This window comes from Rhinatrema bivittatum, chromosome 10, assembly GCF_901001135.1.
Source record: "Rhinatrema bivittatum chromosome 10, aRhiBiv1.1, whole genome shotgun sequence".
In the NCBI taxonomy this organism is placed as follows: domain Eukaryota; kingdom Metazoa; phylum Chordata; class Amphibia; order Gymnophiona; family Rhinatrematidae; genus Rhinatrema; species Rhinatrema bivittatum.
In genome coordinates, this window is record NC_042624.1 from 121790335 (window position 1) to 121816849 (window position 26515).

At 49.4% G+C, this 26515-nt stretch overlaps 1 protein-coding gene across 4 annotated transcripts in view; it reads left to right on the forward strand.

Annotated features, from left to right (window-relative positions):
* The window catches only part of LOC115099775 (E3 ubiquitin-protein ligase RNF220-like), a 207260-nt gene that overhangs the window by 135758 nt on the left and 44987 nt on the right, over positions 1-26515 (forward strand). For all 4 annotated transcript variants that reach the window (XM_029617612.1, XM_029617613.1, XM_029617614.1 and 1 more), the window contains 4 exons: positions 6113-6209; positions 7693-7779; positions 8302-8357; positions 9112-9190. In XM_029617612.1, the coding sequence (XP_029473472.1) occupies positions 6113-6209; positions 7693-7779; positions 8302-8357; positions 9112-9190 (319 nt within the window). The remainder of the gene's footprint in view (positions 1-6112; positions 6210-7692; positions 7780-8301; positions 8358-9111; positions 9191-26515) is intronic.

Below are 26515 nucleotides of genomic sequence, written 5' to 3' on the forward strand. Positions count from 1 at the left end.
TTTTAATTGTATATCACAATTTTTATGGGGTTTTTTGGGGTTTTTTTTACATAAGCGACATATAAGTAAAAATAACATAAAGAGTTAAAACAAACTAACATCAGTACACAAAAGCATTTGAAAACCAAAATGTATTCAATCCTTTCTGAAATTCCCAATAATCGGACATTTGGCATAATTCAGTCAGGGCAGAATTCCGTAATTCCATTCCTAATGTAGACAATGCTTTAGTTCTGCTACTGAGATTGCTGGTGCTATCACGTGAAAATCTGCTTCCAACAGAAGGGCTCAGACTACAGTGATTTATGAGCCATGGTAAGTAACTGAAACTTCACTCTGAGCCGCTGGAAGCCCATGCAGGTTTTCCAAATGAGAGATTCTTTCATCATATTTTAATCCAAAAATGACCCTAACTGCAGCATTGTGAATAAGTGGCAGTACATGCAGCAAACATTTCGGCAATCCACTGTAGTGTGAGTTGCAGTAATCAAGGTGAGCACAAACTATAGCTTGGACAACTCATTTAAACTCTGAAAGAGGAAGAATATGCTTCAAGGGATGCAATAAGCATAATTTTAAAAAACCTTCTGTACTTCAGAATTAAGAACCAATCTGGAATCACAATTGAACTTTATTCCCACCAGGGATAAGCGGCATAGGCAAGGAACCTAACCCTGGTCTTTATTCTGCAGTCGCACGTTTGAACCCCTCGGAGTCTTGCTAAATGAATAAAGGTTGCCTGGGTGTTAGCACAGGACAGGAGGGATTTCAGCTGGAGCTGTCCAGGTTATTGCCCAGAGCGGTGTGTAAGATGTGCCCCTGCTGTGGGGTAACAGCTGACTGGGCCACTTAGTCTTTTTAACCCTTTTGAAGACGCTGGACTTGAGAGCGGCTGGGTTTAGCAGAGTGACATCACTCTCACTCGTGTCTGCGCGATGTAATGGTTTCTGTACGCTATAAACCGTCTTGGAAAATGTTGTATTCAGAGAGGCAGCTAATAAATCCAAGAAACGAAATAAATAATTTGCAGCCTTTCTCAACATTGCTGCAGTGTTCAAAGCCACAGATAAGGAAAGAGATTCTTTTAGCATCTCTGTTTTCAAACCTGCCATCTGCAGAAGGGGGTTCCAATAGGAATAAATGCAAGAGAATCTACTCTGGACAGCAAGTGTTGGGATGAAAGAAGACTGCGCGGGGACGTGATGCCTAGGCCTAGCTTGTTATGTTTCAGGGAATGACAAGTTTGAGCGCCCGAGAGAGACTGCGTTTCACATTGGGAAGTCAGGCGCCTTAAAGATTACAATTCTGGGATCTGTTGTCCCGAGAAAGAAAGCCTTGATTGCAGTTCAGCTCGGGTTACAGTTGCTAAAGGCGAGAAGTCATTCACTGCTATCTCTCTTCCTTAGATTTAGCTCAAGGCTTTTCTCCCATTCTGCGTCTGTGGGAATAATGTTCTGTAAACGCGGAAGGTGAAGTGATTTGTCCAAGGTCACAGGAGGGTCAGTGGGAAAAGTGGCTTCCCCCGGATCTCAGCCTGCTGCTCTGACCACTGCAAAAGTGGTTCTTTACGGTCCGTTGCCACGTTTGTTGGTAGTGTTACGTGGTCGGGAGTTAAGTGGGCTCCTTACTGAATGGGATGGGATGTGTGCAGTGCTGCTGTGCTCACCGTCTCTCTCTCCTCTGGATAAACAGGGACTCTCTATTCCCAGTGCTCCTTACCCTGTGTGTTTTGATAGAGAAATATTTGAAAACATTTAACATTGGGAGCCGCAAACATAAATACCTTAACGCAGGGGTGGGCAATTCCAGTCCTCGAGGGCCACAAACCTGTCGAGGTTTTAGGATATCCTAATGAATATGCATGACATAGATTTGCATACAACTGAGGCAGAGTGCATGCAAATCTCTCTCATGCATATTCATTAGGGATATCCTGAAAACCAGACTGGTTGTGGCCCTCGAGGACCGGAACTGCCCACCCCTGCCTTAACGGTACTGCTAGTTGCAATCTTTAATTTTCTAGGACTTTTTATAGCATTTACTGGAATTTGTTGCCGGAGGATGTGGTTAGTGCAGTTAGTGTAGCTGGGTTTAAAAAAGGATTGGATAAGTTCTTGGAGGAGAAGTCCATTACCTGCTATTAAGTTCACTTAGAGAATAGCCACTGCCATTAGCAATGGTTACATGGAATAGACTTAGTTTTTGGGTACTTGCCAGGTTCTTGTGGCCTGGATTGGCCACTGTTGGAAACAGGATGCTGGGCTTGATGGACCCTTGGTCTGACCCAGTATGGCATGTTCTTATGTTCTTATGTACTGATGTATTAAGTACAATTAACATGGGGAACCCTGATGATGATGATTTGGTTTCTTTCAGCTGCGGTTTTCTCTGGAATCCTGTTCTGTGTATAAAATCTAAATCTTCCCCGTCTGAGTTAGGCCCATGTGCATGTAATGCGAGGTGAGGGCTGGGAGCTGAGCCATACACAGTGCAGTGATGGCTGCGTGCCCAGGGACGGGGGCAGGCTCCAGAGTGAGAGATTTTAAATGAAGCAACCCCTCTTCCTGAGGAGGGAGCAAGGCAACGGCCAGGATTAATCACAGGGCCCCCCAGCGACGGGACTTGGTTCGTCTCGGAGAGCGAAGCTGCCAAGGCGAGAGCAGGAATGGGCCTGGAGTAGGCCGTCTGGTTATCACCGCTGCCCAAACCTGGCCTGTGTCCTGTGAAACGCATTATCAAGAAGTGCTGCGGTGGTGGCTAACTGCGTTTGACAGACGCCAACTCCCTGCCTCCACACTGGATAATTGCATTGTCAACTGTTCAGCAAAGTGGCAGGTGACAGTGTAGCCGATTGATTGTCCTCGCAGCGCAGCGCTGACGACTTGTCAGCCACCAATCGATTGAGTTTACAGAAGACACCGTGACTGTATCTGTAACTAATTTCACTTTGAAACTCGCCGCCCTGTGCTCCTGGCTTCGGCTTTCCTTTCCGTGGCTCCCCCACCTTTACTCCTCCTGCCACCCTTCCCCTTAAATAGAAAGACCTAAAAGGCCTGGAGTTAGCCCAGGTTTGAACCTTTGAGCAGTCGAGGTTTCTGCCCCAGGAAAAGAGAGTTCAGTGCTTTGAAAACAAAAGTTCGGAAAGGCTCTGGGAAGCAGAGGGTCAGCAGCCCCTTTTCTGCTTTTAAATATGGAGACCTAACCAGGCCCGGCTAAGCAACTGCTCTGATTACAGAATCAATAACCTGATCAATTGATTAAATTTAGCGCTGGTTTTCTTGCCGGGCGGGAGCTGCTCTCTCGATGCCGTTTGAGCCCCTTGCCTGTCGTCGCCTTCCTCTCGCCCCTCTGCTTAATTATTGAAAGTCGCCGCTCTGTGCCTGCTCCTTCCAGCTGCTTATGCAGGAAGAAGTCGCTCCCTCCTGGTCTCCTTATTGACAGAGCTGTGACGTTCCTCTGATCCCCTGTCAGTACTGCTTATTGATCCCTTGATGTGAATCGACTTAGAGATTCAAGATTACTTTAATTCCTTTTTTCCCTTTTGTTCCTTGTCCCAAAAGGACAGCACTTCCACCCTTCCATCACTGAAACCTAGCCAGGGCCTGCTGGTGCCGCCTTTGTTCTGCAGCCTCGGGGTCAAAGGCCAGCGTAGCCGGGTGCAGGCCCTCGGCTTCAGAGTTGCCAGCCTGCGCTCTGAAGGTGGGCCACGTTCACCTGCGGGCTGGCCCGGTGGCACGGTTGGCAGTATGCCATGCAAAAGGGCTCTGGTTTCATCCCCGAGTCCCGGGGGCGCAGTTATGGTCATCACTCCAGGGTGTCACCTTGTGGGCCGCATTCAGGCCGCCGGGTTACAAAGTGAGCCCTGGTGCATGGCGCCTGACCCTGGACTGCCACTGCAACGGTCAGGCTGGGTGCTTTACTGGTGGAGGGGGTAAAATCCCTGGGGAGCTGCGATGGAAGACTTGGGGTGCCAGACGAAAATACAAGGGAGCAGGAAGAAACTGCCAGGTTAAAAAGAAAAAAAAAAAAAGTTTAGCTAAGCAGAAGTAAAGAGAGAGTTGCTGTGCATGCCGACTTTCTGATGCCAGGACGAGAAGACCAGCTTTTGCGATGAAGGATTACACGCAGAGGACAAAGCTGCTGCCCTGGCACACAGCCTTTCTTCTGGATGTTGCTAGCAAGAAACCCTGCAGTGCCAAGGAAACGCTGATTGTCCTAAGGCTGGGATGAGTCTGGCATCTGCATTCCCAGATTCCTGTTGGCTTGCGTCAGCAGCTGCTTTCCCAGTGTCCCGAGCGTTTCTTGTCACCTGCATTGTGTTTGCTCAGTGGAGAAAAGTTACTGCAGGATGCCAGCTTCACATCTTGAGATCGGAGCATGGCAGCAGGGCCGAAGCACGTTGCTCACGATGCAGTGAGGAGGAACAGGGCAGCCAAGGAGGGAAAAGATCTGGAAAAAAAAAAAAAAAAGTAAAGTTTGAGCTGAAAGTGGGTGAGTGCTGCACACTGCCTGTAAACCGTCCTGCTAGGTTAAGTGATCTGGATAGGTACATTCTGATTGATGGGAGAGTTTGTCTCCCAAACTGTCACTGGGTTTATAGCTGTGCCACTCAACGAGCTGAAGGCTTTTTCTTATCCTATAATCGCTGCAACATGCCCAACCTTGTTTGCGGTAAGGCATTACAGCAGCAGTGGCACCTGCGCGAGGCAGGGTTTCCATTGCTTGCTGTATAATGTTATATTGTCTGTACTAGTCTGACCAGCCTTTTGTAGAAACCTTCCCAGCTGGGCTTCCGGCTATTCTGGGCCTTGCAGGCGTGGGGGGACTGTTGGCTGTCAATCCTCCCAATTCTTGCTGCTATGCTGGTGAGAGAGAGAGAACTGGGCACAAATCCCCAGCATGCTTAGGATATTGTCACCAGACCATGCTATTAGGCCATACAAGTCCCATTGCAAGTTCCTGCTGCAGCTGGAACATTCCCAGTGCTGCTTGTTTGTTCTCCGTGGCACAGCCGTTCCTTTCTCCTACTTTTCCAGTTGGCCCTTTATCTGTACTGCTCTCCATCTGGTCAGAGAATGCTGTCCTGCAGGTTGTTTCCATGCAACCCTTCTTTCATCAGCGTCGCTGGTCTCTTACTCTGAATTCTGGCCCGTGCTTCTCAGCAGGGACACTTAGTTTGTACTTGAAAACCTTTGAACCTGTTAAGTGCACCAACTTTAAATAAATTCCTTCCTTCTTCTGTAATGGAGCTCATGTACATCGAGAAAGTGCCTGTTAGCCTGGAAGCTCTCCTTGCCCTGAGAAGCAGCAGGTGCGGGGTCCTCTTCTGTCACCTTGCAATCCATTTGTAACTGAATTGTTGTCTCTGAGTGAGTGCAAGCCAGATTGTGAAAATCTGAGATGGTTCTGGCATCAGATCTTTGACCTGACTGCTCGGTGTATTATTGCAGTCTCTAAGGTGCCACCCGCCTCTGTCATCTTTTGCTACACCAGACTAACAGGGCTGCCCCTCTGAAGTATATAGTCACACCCTGAAACTGATTTATGACGCCCGCTTCGTGGCGCAGTAGGAGCACCCTTGCCACCGCATTCAGCTCCTTTGCAGTAACCCGTGCAATTAAAGGACAATGCACAAAGGGTGAGCACTGAAGGATTTTGTCACCTGCCCTGAGTGTATTATGGGAGACCAGGCCCAGCGCTGAAATCTTTACCACAAACACTCAAAGGTTGTTGCATGCCTAAAATGTTCTGTGAATCTGTCTCTGTGTGAGATAAGAGCATGTTATGATGTCATTGGGCGTTATTAAAGCTGCCCTGCTGTTGGTCACTGTCTCTTGGTGGGTCATACACTAAAGGATCTTGATAAACAGTTGCATACTGTGTGACCAACCATTTCACACAAATCTCAAGCTAAGGCAAGAGAGCTGGAAGCCAAAGTAATCTGAAAGCCTAAAAGGCCAGATAGTGTCTGTAAGGTGCCAGCAGCCTCTCTGTCAGACTAACACGGAGGTTTTCTGAGGTTACACGTGCGCATGGAAGCCGCCAGGACTGGCAGTGCTGTGTGTTGAGCTCTCTGTGCTAACGCTCATGTCCTGTTGTTGTTCCCTGTCAGGCTCGGGCTTCGTTATGTGCAGCAGTAAAGAGAATCACGACAGTGACGCTGACCTGGATGTGGATGGAGACGACACGCTGGAGTATGGGAAGCCACAGTATCCTTTTCCTTTCAGCAATTCAGAAAATGGGAGTAGGTGGGGTCCCCCCCGTACATAGCACTCTGCTCTATCTCTGGACTCTATCCAGTGCTACCTCGCTGTCAGGTTGTCCCCCTCTGCCTAGGCGCGTGCCGCTGTCATTGATGGTGGTAATATTAGTTACGTTGTGTTTCTCTCACCTCGGCCCTCTGCAGCAGGTTCATCGCCCTGTTGTCTACAGCTGTACTTACTGGTGGTAAAAAGTGCTTTATCATATTCATGGGCTGTGTGAACATTGCCCTGACTCTGTGCACGCAGAAGACCCCGCATGGCTCCTCACCTGCAGACTTTTAGCTGCACCCAGAGGAGGTGTTCCTGGGGGAGGGGGGGTTAGATCAGGGAGGAAAGGTGCACGCATGGTTTGCATTTTCAAATATCTACCCCCAGAAAAGGCAAATGCAAGCGAGCGCCTGTAGTTTATACCCGTGACGAGATTCAGAGTGAAAGTACACATACAGACTTCTCTGAAAATTAGTAAAACATGTTCAGTCTTCATCCCTCTCTGCAGCCCTGCAATCCTGCGCTTATGGCTGCAGTCCCTGGGAGTCAGGACTTAGTTCTTGGGTGCAGAAAGGGTTAATTTTCAGCCATTCATGACGTTTGCACTGACATTTGGCAGCCCTGGGTCTGAGTACATCATTGAGCTGGCCCACCCAGCCAGGAGACGGGGAAGACGTTACTGTGAGGGCCCCAGCAAGGGCCTCTGAGCTGCCCTGGGGGGGCGACAGAGATCACTGATGGAGAAAGAAGGCAGTTTAATATGAATGTTTGGGGCTTCTTTCTGGGCGGTGCGCTCCTTTGCACTGTCCCCTCCGGGAGATACGCACGGTACAGGCTGTCAGCTAGGACGTGCACTGGGGCCGAGGGCCGGGCAGGAGGGAATAAACTGAGGCACAGTCGCCCCCAAATGCTTTCATGTAAAGAGGTTCTCACAGTGCTGCCACCTGAGGGCGCAGGGCAGGCATTCTGGGGTGTGCAGCATGTCCTACCCATGGGGAGCTATAGAGAGCCGGTTGATGCCGCTGATTTCCACATTCGTGCGCTCTTTGCAGTTAAGTTGGGTCTAAAACTTGTTCAGCTTGGGCTCCTTTTGCAATCTGCTGGACAGCGCGCAGTCTCTAATTTTAAATAGGCAAGTTATCCTTGAAATTGCTGCTGTAAAAGAGCGGGACAGGACTGGAGTACGTGAGGCATGGGCCCTGGATGCCGCCGCCGCCCCCCCCATGTTGGCAGGCTCTGATTGGCTGACAGGTAGGAGGAAATGCAGCCAGTGGGAGCGTGCGGTCTGGAAACGTTCCAGAGCTTCACATCATTTGAAAACGTCTTGCACCCGGAGCACTCTTCCCACGTTCTAAACAGTCGGACGTCGAGCTCCGCTGCTGGGTGCTGCCGCTTGGTGAAGCTGTCAAATTCTGCCTTTCCCTTAACCTCCTGTCCGCAGGTACACAGAGGCCGACATCATCCCGTGCACCGGGGAAGAGCCAGGGGAAGCCAGAGAGAGGGAAGCGCTCCGAGGCGCTGTCTTAAAGTAAGCGCACACACGCTCTCTTGCCGGCCCGCCAATTTTAGTGTAGCTGGGTTTAAAAAAGGTTTGGATAAGTTCTTGGAGGAGAAGTCCATTAATGGCTATTAATCAAGTTTACTTAAGGAATAGCCACTGCTATTAATTGCATCAGTAGCATGGGATCTTCTTAGTGTTTGGGTAATTGCCAGGTTCTTGTGGCCTGGTTTTGGCCTCTGTTGGAAACAGGATGCTGGGCTTGATGGACCCTTGGTCTGACCCAGCATGGCAATTTCTTATGTTCTTATGAAAAGGTTAGGGCCTCCCCCGTTCCGAGCTGTCTTGACCTCTGTTGATCAGGGTATGGCTGGAGGTGGGGCGGGCAGAATTGTGATGCATCCTCGGGTGGGTTGGGGTTAAGGTAGTGTGAGGATAAATCCGATGAAACACTGACTGCAGGTGGCCAGGGTCTCCTGCACCATTTCTCCGCTGGCAGAGCTGTGAACAGTCCCGTTTTTTTTACTGTGTTTTTTCTTCTTCTTTATTCAGTGGTGGAACACCCAGTACCCGAATAACACCAGAATTTTCCAAATGGGCCAATGACGGTGAGTGCTGGAAGGTGTTGCATACGTTGCCTTTGTTTTGACTCTGGTTTGTTTTGCTGGGTGCGTCCTTCGGTGTCTTCCAAGAGGCTTCAACTGGGAAACATTTTGTCTGCATAAAACGGGGAGAAGGAGCGCAAAGAGCAAAGCAGATCTTGTGTTTGAAGAGAACTGGAGCAGTTGGAGGGGGTAGAGGGGATGGCGCAGGAGCAGAGAGGCCGTCGGTTTGCACGATGGAGGGCTTGGAGGAGATGGTGAGACACGGAGCTTCTCCCACAGCCGACGCAGTAGTGCGCCCCCCACCTTTCTCCCGTGCTTTTCCTGGAGGGGGCTTACAGTCTTCCTGCTGGGGGGCGGGGGGAGAGAGGGGTCGTAGCCTAGTGGTCAGAGCAATGGGCCCTGAACTCGGGGATTGCTAAGGCAAGTTACCTCTCTCTCCAACAAGAATAAATGTGGGGAAGACCCTTTTTCTGCATCAGTGGTGAGGGGAGGGGAAGGAAATTAGAATGAAAAAGCTACCAATAAGGGCCCTGAACTCGGCGGTCGGAGTAACAGATAAGTGTGGGAGCTTGCAGGGCAGACTGGATGGGCCGTTTGGTCTCCTTCTGTGAGAGGAAATGTGGGCCATGCAAGGCAAGTTTTCTTCATTCTGGAGAGGCTGCCACTTTGCCAGTGGTCGGGCAGAGTTGAGGGGGGAGGGGAGGGGAATGAAACCTTGGCCCTTCTCTCTAATAAAACGCTGCCTTCCCTCTGCCAGAAATGCCCTCCACGAGTAATGCAGAGTGCAGTAAGCTGGAAGCAATGCAAAAGACGTGCAAGAACAGCGACATTGAAAAGTAAGTGGCGCCTGCGGGCTCGGGCGCACGCTTACAGATTCTCTGCTCGCACATATTCCACCCAAATGTTTTTCTTTAACGTATTCAGGGATCCACGGGTCTCCTCCTGCTTTCCCCTCGCTACCACTGCTAGCCGTACACAGCACTGTACACTTACCCACCTGCTCTGCGCAGCTCGTACACGGAAGACAAATAGAAGGTTTCAGGAAATTGACTTTTTTTTACAGTAAAGGTATTAAAAGAAACCAGGGTTTTAAACAGTCTGAAAGATGGTGCAGGAGGCCCCCTTTGCCAGCCCCTCGTCTTCCTGCAGCAGTTTGGAGGCAGTCACGCACCTTCATGACTGTGAAATTCAGGACGCTTGTGTGACCGCCGGCGTCCTCCCTGTAGCCCGGAGACTCTGTGCTTTTTTTCCCCTGCGTGCTGCTGTGCGCTCTGCTAAACGGATCAGATCTGGAGACGGCAGCGTGACCGCCGGAGACTCTGTGCTTTTTCCCCCTGCGTGCTGCTGTGCGCTCTGCTAAACGGATCAGATCTGGAGACGGCAGCGTGACCGCCGGAGACTCTGTGCTTTTTTTCCCCTGCGTGCTGCTGTGCGCTCTGCTAAACGGATCAGGTCTGGAGACGGCAGCGTGACCGCCGGAGACGCTGTGCTTTTTTCCCCCTGCGCTCTGCTAAACGGATCAGATCTGGTGACGGCAGCGTGACCGCTGGAGACGCTGTGCTTTTTTCCCCCTGCGTGCTGCTGTGCGCTCTGCTAAACGGATCAGATCTGGAGACGGCAGCGTGACCGCCGGAGACGCTGTGCTTTTTTCCCCCCTGCGTGCTGCTGTGCGCTCTGCTAAACGGATCAGATCTGGAGACGGCAGCGTGACCGTCGGAGACGCTGTGCTTTTTTCCCCCCTGCGTGCTGCTGTGCGCTCTGCTAAACGGATCAGATCTGGAGACGGCAGCGTGACCGCCGGAGACGCTGTGCTTTTTTCCCCCCTGCGTGCTGCTGTGCGCTCTGCTAAACGGATCAGGTCTGGAAACGGCAGCGTTGAGGGCCGGAGACGCTGTGCTTTTTTCCCCCCTGCGTGCTGCTGTGCGCTCTGCTAAATGGATCAGATCTGGAGACGGCAGCGTGACCGCCGGAGACTCTGTGCTTTTTTCCCCCCTGCGTGCTGCTGTGCGCTCTGCTAAACGGATCAGATCTGGAGACGGCAGCGTGACCGCCGGAGACTCTGTGCTTTTTTCCCCCCTGCGTGCTGCTGTGCGCTCTGCTAAACGGATCAGGTCTGGAAACGGCAGCGTTGAGGGCCGATCGTCCTGCTCTGCCGCTGAGCCGTGATATATGGTGCCCCAGCTCTGCAAGCTAATTTGATTCATCTCCTCCTCCTGTTTCTTAATCTGGAGCTAAATTGGTTTCATTTTTCTTGTTTTTAGGCAGAAATCTCCCAGCATCATTTTTCATAACTCTTTAATCTGCGCGTTGGAGGTCCTGCTGTTATTGATTGGCGGGTTAAGCAACACGCAGGCCCTGATTAGCATTTTACAAGAAGTGTTTAGAAGGCTGTGGTTTATCACCTGTGTCAGCGCTAAGAGTTAACCTCCCTCGCCGTACGCTGCCACCGCGTCCTCCCAGCACTGCTCAGGATGTGCGGTTACCAGAGGACTCCCGCTCATTGCTGGAGGGGGTCTTTAAGCACCACGGTGCACCAGACGGATTCTTTTCTTATTCTCCAGCCTGTTCGGTAGATTTTCTTTTGGGGAATTTGACACTTTTTTTTTTGGAATGAAACGTGCCTAGCGGCCACGCGGCCCTGGTTGCTTTGTGTATTTTTCACCCAGCGGTTTCCTCCTCTTGTCTTGTGCCTCAGCCAGAAGCAGCCTCCCTTGAGCTTCATGCACATCCACCCGGGGGATTTTTACCACCTATTTTATCTACCCCCTCCCCCCCACCACCACTACCACGTACTACTTTGGCCAGGGCTCCCTTCAAAACCTGTAGCCGGGGTGCCTAAGTCTGACTGCCGGGTGTCGTTAGTGAGCAGCGGCTCGAGACCCGACTAAGAAGTCGCCCCCAGGTCCCCCGGAGGGCTGCACGCGGCGCTGCCAGGGACGCCCTGGCGTCGGGCTTCTTGGGCATCGGCGCGTTTTTCCTGCCTGACTTTCTAGTCAGGATTACGGCAGCAGACGGCAGAAAAAAAGGTAAGGAAGGCTTTTAAAGTGCCACCTCTATGGGGGGGGGGTGTCTGCCGAGCCCCGCCGCTGATGGCCGGGTTTCCCAGAGCAGAGCGGGGGAATGGGCCTCGCTGCTGGAAGGAGAAGTTACGTTGGTCCGCGCTCGCCTGGCACTGCTGCGTTAATCGAGTAGTCAGGAAGTCTAGACCGGACTGCGCTGGCGGCTGGGGACTGGGAGAAGCAGTTACTGCACAGATGAGGCTGCCGCCAGGTTTTTACATTGGGCTTTCTCATTCGCAGGCAGCACTGATGCCAGTGGGATAGGGAGTTGACCTTTTTTTTTTCCCCCGAAGGATTCCTCATCACGTGACGTTCTGGGAGAGGATAGGGGTGGCAGGGGTCACTAAGACAGAAGGATTTCTAACCATGTAAAGTACAGGCAGTTAAAGGGAGCCGGTGACCCTGTCCTGCTTTCTCTTACGTTTCCTTATCCCAGACTCTGTTCCTGTAAGGCAGCTCCAGAAAGCTTCCTGTAGAAGGAGTCCAGGTCCTTTTGCACCCCCTAGAGATCCCGTCCTGCCTTGACCTTACCAAGTAACCTTTCATGGTTAAGCCCCTCCGATGATTCCCTGATGTGGCCAGCATCTCCTGTCACTGCACTTGGCAGAACTGCCCTCTGCTTTCTATTTCATTGCAGTTATGCTTTTGGTGTGCATTTTAAAATGTAATTTTTGTATGGATCCTGTGATCTTGTTCTAAGTAAAACATTGATCTTTTCCTGCTAACTTTCGGGCCGACACAGTACAGTCCACTGCGGTGGAGCGCACTGTTACCCCACGTTTGGACGCGCGTTTTCGACACGCTAGCTCTACCCCTTATTCAGTTAGGGGGGGTTATAGCGCGTCAAAAACGTGCATCCAACTCCCCCTCCCAAACCCAATAGCGCCCGCAACATGCAAATGCACGTTGATGGCCCTATTAGTCATTCCCGAGCGATACAGAAAGTAAAATGTGCAGCCAAGCCGCAGATTTTACTCTCAGAAATTAACGCCTACCCAAAGGTAGGCGTTAATTTCTGCCAGCGCCAGGGAAGCGCTTTTCTGTACACCCTCCGACTTAATATCATGGCGATACAAAGTCGGAGGTCCTAAAAGTTTAAAACAATTAAAAATAAAAAAAATAAAAATTTAAAATCGGCCCGTGGCTCGCGGGTTGAAAACCGGACGTTCAATTTTGCCGGTGTCCGGTTCCGAACCCGTGGCTGTCAGCGGGTTTGAGAACTGACGCCGGCAAAATTGAGCGTCGGCTGTCAAACCCGCTGACAGCTGCCGCTCCTGTCAAAAAAGAGGCGCTAGGGACGCGCTAGTGTCCCTAGAGCCTCTTTTTACCGCGGGCCCTAATTTGCATAGGCCACCCTCCTGAATCGCGTGCCCGGGAGAGTGGCCTGTGCGTGCGCCGGGAGAGCGGGCGTTTTTCTGAATCGGCCTGGCCAGGCTTTCCGTTATTTTGTCGCTACTAAGGACACATCCCAGTTGCCAGGAAGATATCTCTTCCTGTTCAGGGCCGTCTGTTTTCCTCTTCCTTCTTTGTTCTCCACCATCTTATTAGCAGCAAAGCATACAAGATGCCCTCCAGCACCCGCCTTGCCGCGTCTAACACCACAAAACTCTGTCATAATCTAAATATGCAATAGTACTAGAGTGGCCATTGCCGCACATCCCAGCCCCCTAAGCTCCCCGAATAGTCCACCAAACACATCCGGCTGTCTGAGCGCCACTAGGACTTCGTTGCTTCTAGGGGCTCAGAATGGAAACATTTGTGAACTGCTGTGCCACAGCCAAGGCACGGTTTTGGGAACGGTTTTCAGGTAGTCCCAGAGTAGGCCGTGAATTGCGCTTGTCCTGAGCCGGCGGTTTCGGGAGTACTGTTGTAGCCCTCTGCCGATGAAGCAAAAGTGTGGCCCCGTTCCCCGAGACGCACGCGGACTCCCCTCCCCCTCCCCCTGCAGAGTTGTGGCCTGCCGCCATTTTGAGATTGAGCTTCCCTCCGGGCGGGGAGGGAAAGGCTTAGGGTTATAGGGCACCATCTTAATTCAGAGTGCCAATGTTCAATTTTGCTTTCTGCCAGCAAACAAGATTGCAGGCCAGTGAGAGAGTCTGGGTTACTGGCCCAGTGGGTCACCTCCCATTTGTTTTCCTCAATTTTCTGTTGTCATAAATTCATTCCAGCCAGCGCTGGTGGATGAGTTTATCTCAGTCAGGGCACGGAGAGCAGCAGCAGCGTGATATATGACATGAAACATTTTAGCCAGCCTCTCCATGAATCACTCCGGCCGGCTGGTGTCAGCAGGGAAAGCAAAACAGGGCCTGGGCTGGTGAGAGGCAGAGTGCTCGGCATTGGAAGAGACATGACGCACCGATGTTTATTTAATACTTCTCTAATATTCCCAGTATAATGCGCTTGTGCGGGTGCCTCCTCCAGAGCTGAAGTGGGGAGCGGGAGCCTCCAATTTGTTAGGGTGGATCATAAATCAGGAAGACAAGATCATTAATCAGGGAGGAGGTGGGGCCGGAGCTGTCATCCTGGTTGGGGGGGGGGGGGAGAGGGGGCTGCTGGTCTCGCGGCACACGAGAGCCATCGGCTTTTAAAAGAAACGTTTGCATCAGTATTGCTCCCCCGCCGACGTAGGATGCCCGTGCTTCGTTCCTTGGTCGCTCTCCCCGTGCCAGGCGGCCTTGACTGCATCGTCGCTGCGTCGGGGAAGGAAGGGTGGACGCTGCGGAGCCCGCGCCTCCGTCCTCTCCCTGCCCGTGTGGGCATTTCGCAGGCCAGGCAGACGTTCTGCTTCAGTGTCGCAAGGAAAGTTCATTCACCTTTGCCCTTGGCTGCGCTCCAGCTGGCTCTCCTGTGTTTCTTAGTTTGAGGAAAGCTGTTAACTTTGTGGAGTTAATTCTTCAGGAGGAGAAATCGATGTGTGGGCCATGGCAGTGTGAAATTCAGCTGTCACTGCTGAGCTATAGAGTTAGTAAGACGTCTCGGACCCTGGAAGGAGAGAATAAATCGCACGGCCGCGGGAAGATGAATAGCAAAGCCCACGTGCAGGACACAGAAGCTTTGTTTTCTTTCAGTTGGGTTGGGTTCAAAGCACAATTTATGGCCCCAGTTAAAGGTATTCAGTGTGTGTGAACCTGGTCTTCAGCGGACATTTGTCTGCACCATACTCTTGTGGAATAGCAGGCAGTGGTACAGGGCAGGAATGAGGTACATTTCAGATGGTCCATCAGTGCTTTTGAGGAACCTGTGCAGTGGGGGGGTCTCTGTCCTGAAGAGCAGGGCACTGCTGCAGGGCAGGAGGGAGGTGCATGGGCAGAGCTGTGTGTGAGGGTCTCAGTACTGGAATAGCAGGAGAGGCTGCAGGGCAGGAGTGAGGTGCATTGGCAGAGCTGTGTGTGAGGGTCTCAGTCCTGGAATAGCAGGGGGTGCTGTAGGGAAGGAGTGAGGTGCATTGGCAGAGCTGTGTGTGAGGGTCTCAGTACTGGAATAGCAGGAGGTGCTGCAGGGCAGGAGGGAGGTGCATTGGCAGAGCTGTGTGTGAGGGTCTCAGTACTGGAATAGCAGGAGAGGCTGCAGGGCAGGAGGGAGGTGCATGGGCAGAGCTGTGTGTGAGGGTCTCAGTACTGGAATAGCAGGAGGTGCTGCAGGGCAGGAGTGAGGTGCATGGGCAGAGCTGTGTGTGAGGGACTCAGTACTGGAATAGCAGGAGAGGCTGCAGGGCAGGAGTGAGGTGCATTGGCAGAGCTGTGTGTGAGGGTCTCAGTACGAATAGCAGGAGGTGCTGCAGGGCAGGAGTGAGGTGCATGGGCAGAGCTGTGTGTGGGGTCTCAGTACTGGAATAGCAGGGGGTGCTGCAGGGCAGGAGTGAGGTGCATTGGCAGAGCTGTGTGTGAGGGTCTCAGTACTGGAATAGCAGGAGAGGCTGCAGGGCAGGAGTGAGGTGCATTGGCAGAGCTGTGTGTGGGGTCTCAGTCCTGGAATAGCAGGGGGTGCTGCAGGGCAGGAGTGAGGTGCATGGGCAGAGCGGTGTTGAGGGGATCCCAGTACTGGAATAGCAGGGGGTGCTGCAGGGCAGGAGTGAGGTGCATTGGCAGAGCTGTGTGTGAGGGTCTCAGTACTGGAATAGCAGGGGGTGCTGCAGGGCAGGAGGGAGGTGCATGGGCAGAGCGGTGTTGAGGGGATCCCAGTACTGGAATAGCAGGGGGTGCTGCAGGGCAGGAGGGAGGTGCATGGGCAGAGCTGTGTGTGGGGTCTCAGTCCTGGAATAGCAGGGGGTGCTGCAGGGCAGGAGGGAGGTGCATGGGCAGAGCTGTGTGTGGGGTCTCAGTCCTGGAATAGCAGGGGATGCTGCAGGGCAGGAGTGAGGTGCATTGGCAGAGCTGTGTGTGTGGGGGTCTCAGTACTGGAATAGCAGGGGTGAGGGCAGGGCAGGAGTGAGGTGCATGGGCAGAGCTGTGTGTGAGGGTCTCAGTACTGGAATAGCAGGGGGTGCTGCAGGGCAGGAGTGAGGTGCATTGGCAGAGCTGTGTGTGAGGGTCTCAGTACTGGAATAGCAGGAGGTGCTGCAGGGCAGGAGTGAGGTGCATTGGCAGAGCTGTGTGTGAGGGTCTCAGTACTGGAATAGCAGGGGGTGCTGCAGGGCAGGAGGGAGGTGCATGGGCCGAGCTGTGTGTGAGGGTCTCAGTACTGGAATAGCAGGGGGTGCTGCAGGGCAGGAGGGAGGTGCATGGGCCGAGCTGTGTGTGAGGGTCTCAGTACTGGAATAGCAGGGGGTGCTGCAGGGCAGGAGTGAGGTGCATGGGCAGAGCTGTGTGTGAGGGTCTCAGTACTGGAATAGCAGGGGGTGCTGCAGGGCAGGAGGGAGGTGCATTGGCAGAGCTGTGTGTGAGGGTCTCAGTACTGGAATAGCAGGAGGTGCTGCAGGGCAGGAGGGAGGTGCATTGGCAGAGCTGTGTGTGGGGTCTCAGTCCTGGAATAGCAGGGGGTGCTGCAGGGCAGGAGTGAGGTGCATGGGCAGAGCTGTGTGTGGGGTCTCAGTACTGGAATAGCAGGGGGTGCTGCAGGGCAGGAGTGAGGTGCATGGGCAGAGCTGTGTGTGAGGGTCTCAGTACTGGAATAGCAGGGGGTGCTGCAGGGCAGGAGGGAGGTGCATTGGCAGAGCTGTGTGTGAGGGTCTCAGTACTGGAATAGCAGGGGGTGCTGCAGGGCAGGAGGGAGGTGCATGGGCCGAGCTGTGTGTGAGGGTCTCAGTACTGGAATAGCAGGGGGTGCTGCACGGCAGGAGTGAGGTGCATGGGCAGAGGTGTGTGTGAGGGACTCAGTACTGGAATAGCAGGAGAGGCTGCAGGGCAGGAGTGAGGTGCATGGGCAGAGCTGTGTGTGAGGGACTCAGTACTGGAATAGCAGGAGAGGCTGCAGGGCAGGAGTGAGGAGCATTGGCAGAGCTGTGTGTGAGGGTCTCAGTAGTGGAATAGCAGGGGGTGCTGCAGGGCAGGAGGGAGGTGCATGGGCCGAGCTGTGTGTGAGGGTCTCAGTACTGGAATAGCAGGGGGTGCTGCACGGCAGGAGTGAGGTGCATGGGCAGAGGTGTGTGTGAGGGACTCAGTACTGGAATAGCAGGAGAGGCTGCAGGGCAGGAGTGAGGTGCATGGGCAGAGCTGTGTGTGAGGGACTCAGTACTGGAATAGCAGGGGGTGCTGCAGGGCAGGAGGGAGGTGCATTGGCAGAGCTGTGTGTGTGTGGGGAGGGGGTCTCAGTACTGGAATAGCAGGGGGTGCTGCAGGGCAGGAGTGAGAGGCATTGGCCTGGGTGTGTGGGGAGGGGGTCTCAGTACTGGGATTGCAGGGGGTGCTGCAGGGCCAGGAGTGAGAGGCATTGGCCTGGGTGTGTGTGGGGGGAGGGGGTCTCGAATGCTTCCAGAACAAGTTTTTCCCATCCCCCTGGTGACCAGGATCAGGAGGTGCGATGTGAATGTGCTTTGTATTAATCGGAGCTGTTTTGTGCCCCCTTGTCAGTGCATCTTCTTACTGCACCGGAGTGTACAGGAGACGTTGGTAGGCCGTACCTTTCTCCTTTTCACCTGGCTAATAATAAATTGGATGGATGGTGATCTTGTAAAGGAAATACTGCCCTGCGAGAGTGCGGGCTGCTGTTAGAGCATGTTGATGGCCTGATCTATGGGAAGGCCTCCTCCTGATACTTTATCATCTCCCTTATCTTGTTAGAAAGAGCTTTTCTTTCCCGTAACTATGCTTGCTTACTGTCCCCGTGAATTATCCAAATCAAAGATCATACGGCAGCTGAACGAATAATCTCTGTTAGGAGACCACCCAGACAGTTGCATCTGTTCTAGGGTTAAAGCTGGAGACCTGCCTGCAAACCAGAGTGAGCAATCTCTCTCTGACCTCTACGCTTAGCGCGTGGCCCGACTTCTCCTTGATAGTTTATTGGCACAGGAATGCAGAAGCGTGTATCTGTCTTTCTGCGTCGCCTGCCTCGGAGAGTCTGCCTTTATGGATGGAGGGGATGTCGTCATTTCAGGCTGTGCACTACTTAATGGTAATGGACTGGTTTTCTCACTGACCCATGACAGCACAATCTGTTGCCCAATTCTTCAATTATTACTGTTAAAATGAACTGCAGCAGCTGAATTTAACCTTAATTTTATGGGTTAATTGTGTTGTTTTGCTGCCAAACTGAATGTAAACAAATAGTATAAGTGAATAGTTTTTAAAGAAGGAACGTGAAGTCCCAAGGGGATGGTGTGATGTGGCTAAAATCAGAGAAACATTTATTCATTTAAAAATCTGGTAGCCTGCTACCTGCTATAAATAGTTTGGTGCGGATACCCTTAAAACATTGACCTCACATACTGCACACACTAAACATGCTGCATCAGTACCTACGTCTCACTTAGGCATATGCTTTCTGAAAAAGGAAAGCTTTTCAACTTTTCCTAAACTTTGTCCCCCCTTTCTGTAATCATGATATCGTAGCACGTGAGCTGCATACGTTCCTGCCCGCTCCCGTATAAGATCAGGTCCGGCCTCGTACCACAAGAATTCACTGAATGATAACAGACGAGCGACTCCTTCTCGGGAGCCAGTGCCGTTCTGTGGTCGCGGCTCCATCTGCCACTAATGAGTCTGGCAGCGCCCGGGCCAGGCCACCCCGGGAACTATTACAAAAGTCTAGTTTGTTTGTTTATTTATTTAGATTCTTTTTTTTTTATACCGAAGTATGGCAGAATGCCTTCACTCCTTATAGTTGTCCTATAACTAAAGTCTGGACTACTCGGCAAAAGGTTTCAGTGGTTTTGCTAACTTTAATTTTAAAAATGCAGTCTTTGCCACCTCTGTAACGTGGGGGAGAAGAGTGTCTGATACTACGCCTACGTTTTTGTCTTCTGCTTGAACTAATAAATCAGTTCCATCTTAGATAATTGGCAAATGAATTGGTGGACAAACCACAGCACCCTAGGCAGTCTCAAGTTAATATCGAGGTACAAACGGAACCATTGATGTCACGAGGAATATAAAATTGTACATCAGCTCAGATAAAATTCAATGTTAAACGGCACGATGACGGGGCTGAGCCCTGCAGTACCTTCCAGGCAGAGTAATCTGTACCCAGCTGCACCCAAACCCGTATACCCGGACACTCAGTCCTACCTGCTGCAGTCGCTTCAACGTTAGGTTATGCTCGATAGCGTGGAAGGCCGCGGTCACCTCTAACTAGACTAATAATCCAGCCGGACTGCAGAGAGAGGCTAAGGATGATGATAAGAGGGTCCGTGTTCTGTCCCTTCCTGAAGCAACATTGGTTTTCATCCAAAATTACTCCCCCCTCCCCCCTCCTTTTAAGGAAAAGACCCAAATTAGTGTCTCAGCACCACATAGTATATGTACACAGGTATCTTGCTCCAGTGACACTGTCCGGGCTTCACGGCTCTCCTGGCAATCTGAGGGGCAGAATATATTTCTTTTTTGCTTTGGATATTCATAGCTTGCTGTTGCATAGTCAAGTTCACAGCTGATACCATAAATAAGCTTACAAACGCCTTTTTTTGCATGCTTGGGGGGAAAAGAGTCTCCTTAACATAAGGCTTGGGGTCACCAGGCCACAAATTCATGGCCACGTTATGGCATGGAGCAATTATTTATGAGGCGCTGGTGCCGTTGCAGACCAATCAGCCTTGATGTTTTTGACACAACTGCAACATTGCTCTCTGCTTTGACGGTGGGGGGGAAAAAGGTGAATTAGATTCAGATGGCAGCTAGCGCTGGGCATTAATTTTTACAGTCTGGGGTACCGATAAGCAGACATTAGGAAAAATGCACAGGACTGCTTCTACGGCCAAGTCCAAAAGCAAAGCACATTCAAGCAGCACTGACTGAATTATCAAGAAGGCCGCTCACCTTGTAAAAATGTTACTAGCAGTAATTTTGTTCTGGGTTTGACAGTTGCTTGGTTTGGATTGTAAATATTACTGCCCTTAACAGAAACATGGGGGTAACCTGCACGGAGCGGCAGTTACTGCCCTTAACAGAAACATGGGGGTAACCTGCACGGAGCGGCAGTTACTGCCCTTAACAGAAACATGGGGGTAACCTGCAGGGAGCGACAGTTACTGCCCTTAACAGAAACATGGGGGTAACCTGCACGGAGCGGCAGTTACTGCCCTTAACAGAAACATGGGGGTAACCTGCACGGAGCGGCAGTTACTGCCCTTAACAGAAACATGGGGGTAACCTGCACGGAGCGGCAGTTATTGCCCTTAACAGAAACATGGGGGGTAACCTGCAGGGAGCGGCAGTTACTGCCCTTAACAGAAACATGGGGGTAACCTGCACGGAGCGGCAGTTACTGCCCTTAACAGAAACATGGGGGTAACCTGCACGGAGCGGCAGTTACTGCCCTTAACAGAAACATGGGGGTAACCTGCAGGGAGCGGCAGTTACTGCCCTTAACAGAAACATGGGGGTAACCTGCAAGGAGCGGCAGTTATTGCCCTTAACAGAAACATGGGGGTAACCTGCAGGGAGCGGCAGTTACTGCCCTTAACAGAAACATGGGGGTAACCTGCACGGAGCGGCAGTTACTGCCCTTAACAGAAACATGGGGGTAACCTGCAAGGAGCGGCAGTTATTGCCCTTAACAGAAACATGGGGGTAACCTGCACGGAGCGGCAGTTATTGCCCTTAACAGAAACATGAGGGTAACCTGCACGGAGCGGCAGTTACTGCCCTTAACACAAACATGGGGGTAACCTGCACGGAGCAGCAGTTACTACCCTTAACACAAACATGGGGGTAACCTGCACGGAGCGGCATTTATTACCATAAGAAGCTTGCTGGGCGTTCTTTATGAACCATTTGGTCTTTTTCTGCCATCATTACTATATTACTATGTTAGCAGAGCTAAAACTTTATTCTAGAACCGCAGCATTTCTGCATAATCAACCAAAGAGTGAGTGAGGCACTATATTCATTTGTTGCAAGTCCCTTCTCAGTAAATTTCTATATAGCTACAATTTTTTATTTTTTTTTTTTAGCAAGTACAAAGTATTGGCTGTATGTGTCTTGTAAGACTGCTGTTAAGGTCTAACTTCCATCACACTTGTACACATTTCTAATCATCTCGTCACAAACACAGAACATGGAAATTACACGGTAGAACAAAGGTCTATTCAGCATACTTTGACAGCGAAAACTCAGGGCACTCAGCCAAGATAAATCATTCCCCCCTGATTACAGGTGAAGTAGCATCATACCCTGCAAACCAACATTCTGCAATAATAGAGGACAATAAGCTGAATGTCTGTCTAAAAAGAGAAAACAAAACATGTCTACAATATATTCTTCATCTGGGGAGCCAGCATGATGTATCAGAAGAGCTGGGGATCCTCCTGATGCCTGTGCAGAATCTGCATAGTATCAGAACATGGGACGTTGTGGCGTGTGAGAGAGGGAATTGCTAATACATTTTGTCAATATCCTGATAAGCTTTGTCAGAGCAGTGTACTTCCATCCAAATAGTATAACATACAGCAATATACCAAAACATAAAACAAACCAGATATAAAATATAATTGTAAAAAGTCAGAAAAAAAGGACTTGTGTAAATCTGTGTGAATGAGACCTACGTCCCAGAGATTCAAAGGTTAAAGAATTTCACAGAACAGGATGTGAAAAATCTTGTTATGCTCTCCACAAATTATTAATTTCCTGTCCATACCCCAGATCAGTCCAGACAAATGGGTTTTGCATCCCTACCAGCAGATGGAGGCAGAGAACTAAAAACTTTTCAGGCACTGCTACATAACCGATAGTCCAACCTGCAGTCCCTCAGTATTTCTCTGTCTCCAGCAGATGGAAGAGGTGCAAATCTGCAGTCTGGAGTTTAAAAAAAAATTTTTTAAGTAATATAGAAGCCAGACAGGAATTTATTTATTTACTTAAAAACTTATGTATTCAGCATAGTTCATAGCGGAGTACAATTGACATACAAATCTGAAATCATATAAAAAACATTAAATCATATAGACAGGAGGAAGTCAAAATAAAGCAATAAAATAAACGAGATGATAAAAGTTAAATACAATGGTAAAAATATTAGAATACAAAATAGAAATAAGAACATTACAATTTTTAGCTATCTTTAAACGCAGTGTTAAATAGGTAAGTTTTAAGTGCCTTTCTGAATGAATGTTAAGAGTATATAAGAATGAATGTTAAGCGTACATTTTCTGGGATCGCATTCCATATAATGGGTCCTGCAACTGAGAAGGCCCTTATGTGGGAGATACCAAGCCTAGATACTCTGATGGAGGGAATTTCTAATAGGTTTTTGCCTTCATATCTAAGAGCATGAGTTGCTTTATAAATGCGAAGGATAGCGTCGTCGCACAGTGAAGAAGCATTTTGCAGAGTTTTGTGTATTGTGGATATTATTTTGTAATAAATTCTTTGTTGTACTGAAAGCCAGTGTAGGGCTTCTAAAACTGGTGTAATGTGTTCCCGCATCGCCTTATTCTGTACTATCTGTAATGGTCTGAAAGTAGTATTAGGTTAACCTATCAAAACCAATCCAGTTAACACCAAAGCCTGGATGACCGATCGGAAATGTTGCAGGTCTAGTACTGGTTTTAAATATTTTAGCATATGTAATTTGAAAAGTGAATTTTTAACTAAATTACTAATGTGGTGTTTCATTGTTAATAAGCTATCAATTATGACACCCAAGTTACGAGCTTATTGTTTAATAGTTATTTCTTGGCCTTTAAAATAAAACGTTTTTGGGAAAACTGTGTTATTTTTCTGAGCAGAAAGAATTATTATTTCTGTTATATTTACATTTTAGTTGCAGTTTGTTACGAAAAAGCTTGATATGAACTGCGATCAAATAAATTTCTAATAATATCAGCGTAAATGACTGATTCTTGATACAGAAAGAAAAACTGAATGTCATCTGCATAGATCTTATAACGAACACCAAGGCCAGAAAGCAATTTGCATAAAAGGGCCAAGTAGACATTAAAAACAGTTGCAGATAGGACGGAGCCCTGGGGTACTCCGGCAGTTTGAGGGGGTACAACCGTTCCTTTACAACAGAGCCTTGGATTCCTAGTGCAGATAAACGGTGCAGTAATAATTGATGATCCTCAGTGTCCAATGCTGCGGAAATATCGAGTAGTACTAGCACATAAGTAGTCCCTTGATCAAATCCAATGATGAGGGTATTGGTGGTAGAGATTAATAATGTTTCAGTACTTAAATTTTTTCTAAAGTCAGACTGATATTGGTCAATTAACAGATGAACGTCTAAATAATCTGATAATTGCTTTAACTCAACTGATTCAATTAGTTTGGTAATGAAAGAGAGGGAGGATATTGGTCTGTAATTTAGAAGACTGGAAAGGTCTGAATTCTTTTTAGGTGCTGGATGCTTGTCCTAAGCTTGCAGGAAGTGAGCCTTCAGTTAAGGATAAATTCATTGTTTGAGTCGTAACTATTGCAATATCCTCTTTCAAAATTTTTAACAATGTTGTGGGACGGTCATTGAAAGGACGTGATACTGGATTCGTCTTCTGAATAATTTTTACAACACTCAGATTTACAGTGTCAAAAGATTCCCATTTTAAGTCAAGTGGGAGCAGGTCCATGTTTGTATTCAACTTTCAAATTTGCAAAACTATTGTGAATGTTAGTTATTTTTGTTAGCATTGCCAAGGCAAATTTATTGCATTGATCATCATTAACTCAACCTACAGTTCTAGAGTTTTAAAAATTAAAAAATATAGAAGACAGAAAGGAGTTCATGACTAACTCAGAAGAGATTGTTCCCTAAGATGTTAGCTTCCTTCGTGGGCCATCCCTCAGGTAGAGCAGAGCGAGTAGGGGGATTAGTGATCCTTGAACTGGCTTGGCCCTCAGCATCCAGAGGAGGTCCTGGTTCCCTTGCTCCCTCTGAGACCACTTCACCCTCTGCCGATAGCCAGAAGCAGGAAAGTATCCCCTTATTTGTTTGGTTCTATTATTGCACCGTCGCTTTAAAAAAAAAAAAAAAAAAAAAGTGAAGAACAGGGCTGTTAGCGACTCGGCAATAGAGTGTCAAGGCCTGAATCTGGGAGGAGAAGGGGTGCCCACAGCTCAATGGCAGCACCGGAGGACCAGACCAGTGTCAAGGAGGGATTTATGCACCGGCAGGAAACAGCGCTGTGATCACGGCTCTCAGTGCTTGGTTGGGCTGACTGCAGCAAGCACAGGAGAGATGGCACCACCTGCTGAGCGCAGGAAAGTATGTTGGGCCTGCAGCCTGAGCTGATTGCGACTCAGTGTGGCCTTGTTGTGCGCTGCCTATGTCTCCAGAGGGGAGGGATCATCCGCAGAGAAAGGCAGCAAGCGCTACACCGGGTCGGCGAGGGGGGGTGGAGAAGTCGGCAGCCAACTTGTTTGCACGTAGTGGAAGACGTGGCAAGGGAGCCTAGGGATTCCCCTCCCACGCTATCACCTATGTGTAGGTGAATGCAATGGTGTCTGCGCTGACCAAGAAGACGACCATTCCCCTGAACTGAACGATGTACAGGACTGAAATTTGAGATCCAGTTGAAGAGGATGTTTGAGATCGTGGCCTTGAGCCTTCGAGTGGCAGTCTGTGGTAGCCTGATGCAGTGAGCCTGTTTGCACTGGGTGCAGAAATCACAGGAGAAGGAGTCTGGTGCTGTGGCCAATTCCAAGCAGGCAGCTGTGACTGGTCCAAGTCACAGCTGTGTAATCTCCCCTTTAAAGGGAAGCTGCTGTTTGGTGAAGATCTCAAGCAGTTGATGAAGCATTTGGGAGAGTCAAAAGGAAATAAGTTACCCGAAGAAGACTTTCCCGCCACAATCTCGTTTACGAGATGTGAGGAGATTTCACGCCAACAGGAGTTCTTCAGCTTCATTGCAGAAGCAAGGCTCGAGAAGGCACCAGTCTTTTCAGGGGCATATAGACCTTCTTGGGATAGTTCCGGCCAAGGGGCCGGAGGTAGTAAGGCCTCCCAATGAGGCCAGGCTGGTCCACCCTTGCAAGCCGTCAGTGGGAGACTAGCCCGCTTTTACGAGGAGTGGACCAAGATCACGTCAGGTCAATGGGTTCTAGAGGTGATAAGAGGCAGCTATGCTTTAGAATTTTCTTGCCCTGTCACAGAAGCTTTTGTGTGTCCCATTGCACCTCCCACATCATGTAGAAGGTGGTTCAAGAGATGTTGCAGCGACTGTGAAGCCTGGATGCAATTGTCCCAATGCCCCCAAGGAAGCAAGGCAGAGGAAGGTATTCAGTTTGCTTTGTGATTCCCAAGAAGGAGGGTATTTTTTGGCACATTCTAGATCTACAGAAGTTCAATACGATACTGCAGGCTCCACATTTTTATATGGAGACGTTATGGACTGCGATAGCACAGAATGCAATAGGATTCTCCATTCCTTAACTCTGATGGCTTGGATTTTGAAAGTCAGCTAATTTTATCCATATATAGTTGCCTACCAAAATAAAACTAATTCTCTTTGCTTCAAAGAAGTATTCTAGCAAAAGATCCTTCAATTTTAGATGTAAAATATTCACTATCTGGGCTCAGAATTCCAACAGGATCCCGTTAGGTGTTAGGTTTCTCTCTGCTTTGAACCGTGGTGCTATAACAGCATTCCATGAGAATTGGGAAGATGTTCCTATTTCCCATCTGCCTACATTTGTGAAATTTCCAATAAAACCACTATTTGAACTTTTAGCAACAGCAAAACTAAAATTCCTTTCCTTAAGTTTTATTTTTGAAACCTCTAGTCTCATAATCTCAATTTTTTCCCAACAGAATAGATTTGAAAACTTCTCCTAAATTTATACCAAAGGGGGTTTCTCATCTTTATTTTAATAAATCCCTAGTGTTCTTTCCAGTGGGCTGCAAAGGGTGCAGATCCCCAGTCTTCACAAAGCAGTGGCGTTTTTATTTACCAGGAAAGCTCCAATCGAGCAGTACTGCAGCTACTACTTGAGCATATCTGCACTCTGCAAAGCTCCTCTCCTAACTTCACCTCTCATTACTGACTGCAGATTGCTTTGCATCAGGAAGCAGCTTTGGACAGGCAGTTCTTTGAAGCTCTTCTAGCTCCTTCAGTTCTATCCTCCATCCTTGGACAGTTGCAAAAACAACAAACTAATTATATACAACTTGCAGCTTGGGAGTTCCCATTTGTGTGGCTGATATTCTGCTTATCTACAGAGACACTAAGTTGTTCTCCATAGATACAGCAGGATAAATCAGCCACATAATCCTTCCCCGCGCCAAATCTCATGTGTTGTGTAGCATGCAATTAATACGTGTGTATTAACGGCATCGGCTGAGATCAATGACTAGAGAGGCAAAACATCCCAAGGAAGCAAGTGGTCCCTAGAAGAATAAAAATACTTGCAAAATTCTTTTAAAGTGTATCAAAATATTTTTTAAAAATTGTGTATTATTATTTTTCAGGTGTCTTAGCAACTGTTCCTTCTGTGCACTCTTTATATTTATTTATAAAACTTATGAATCGCTATAAAGATCTTATTATAAGATTTTTCTTAGCAATGTACAAGTTAA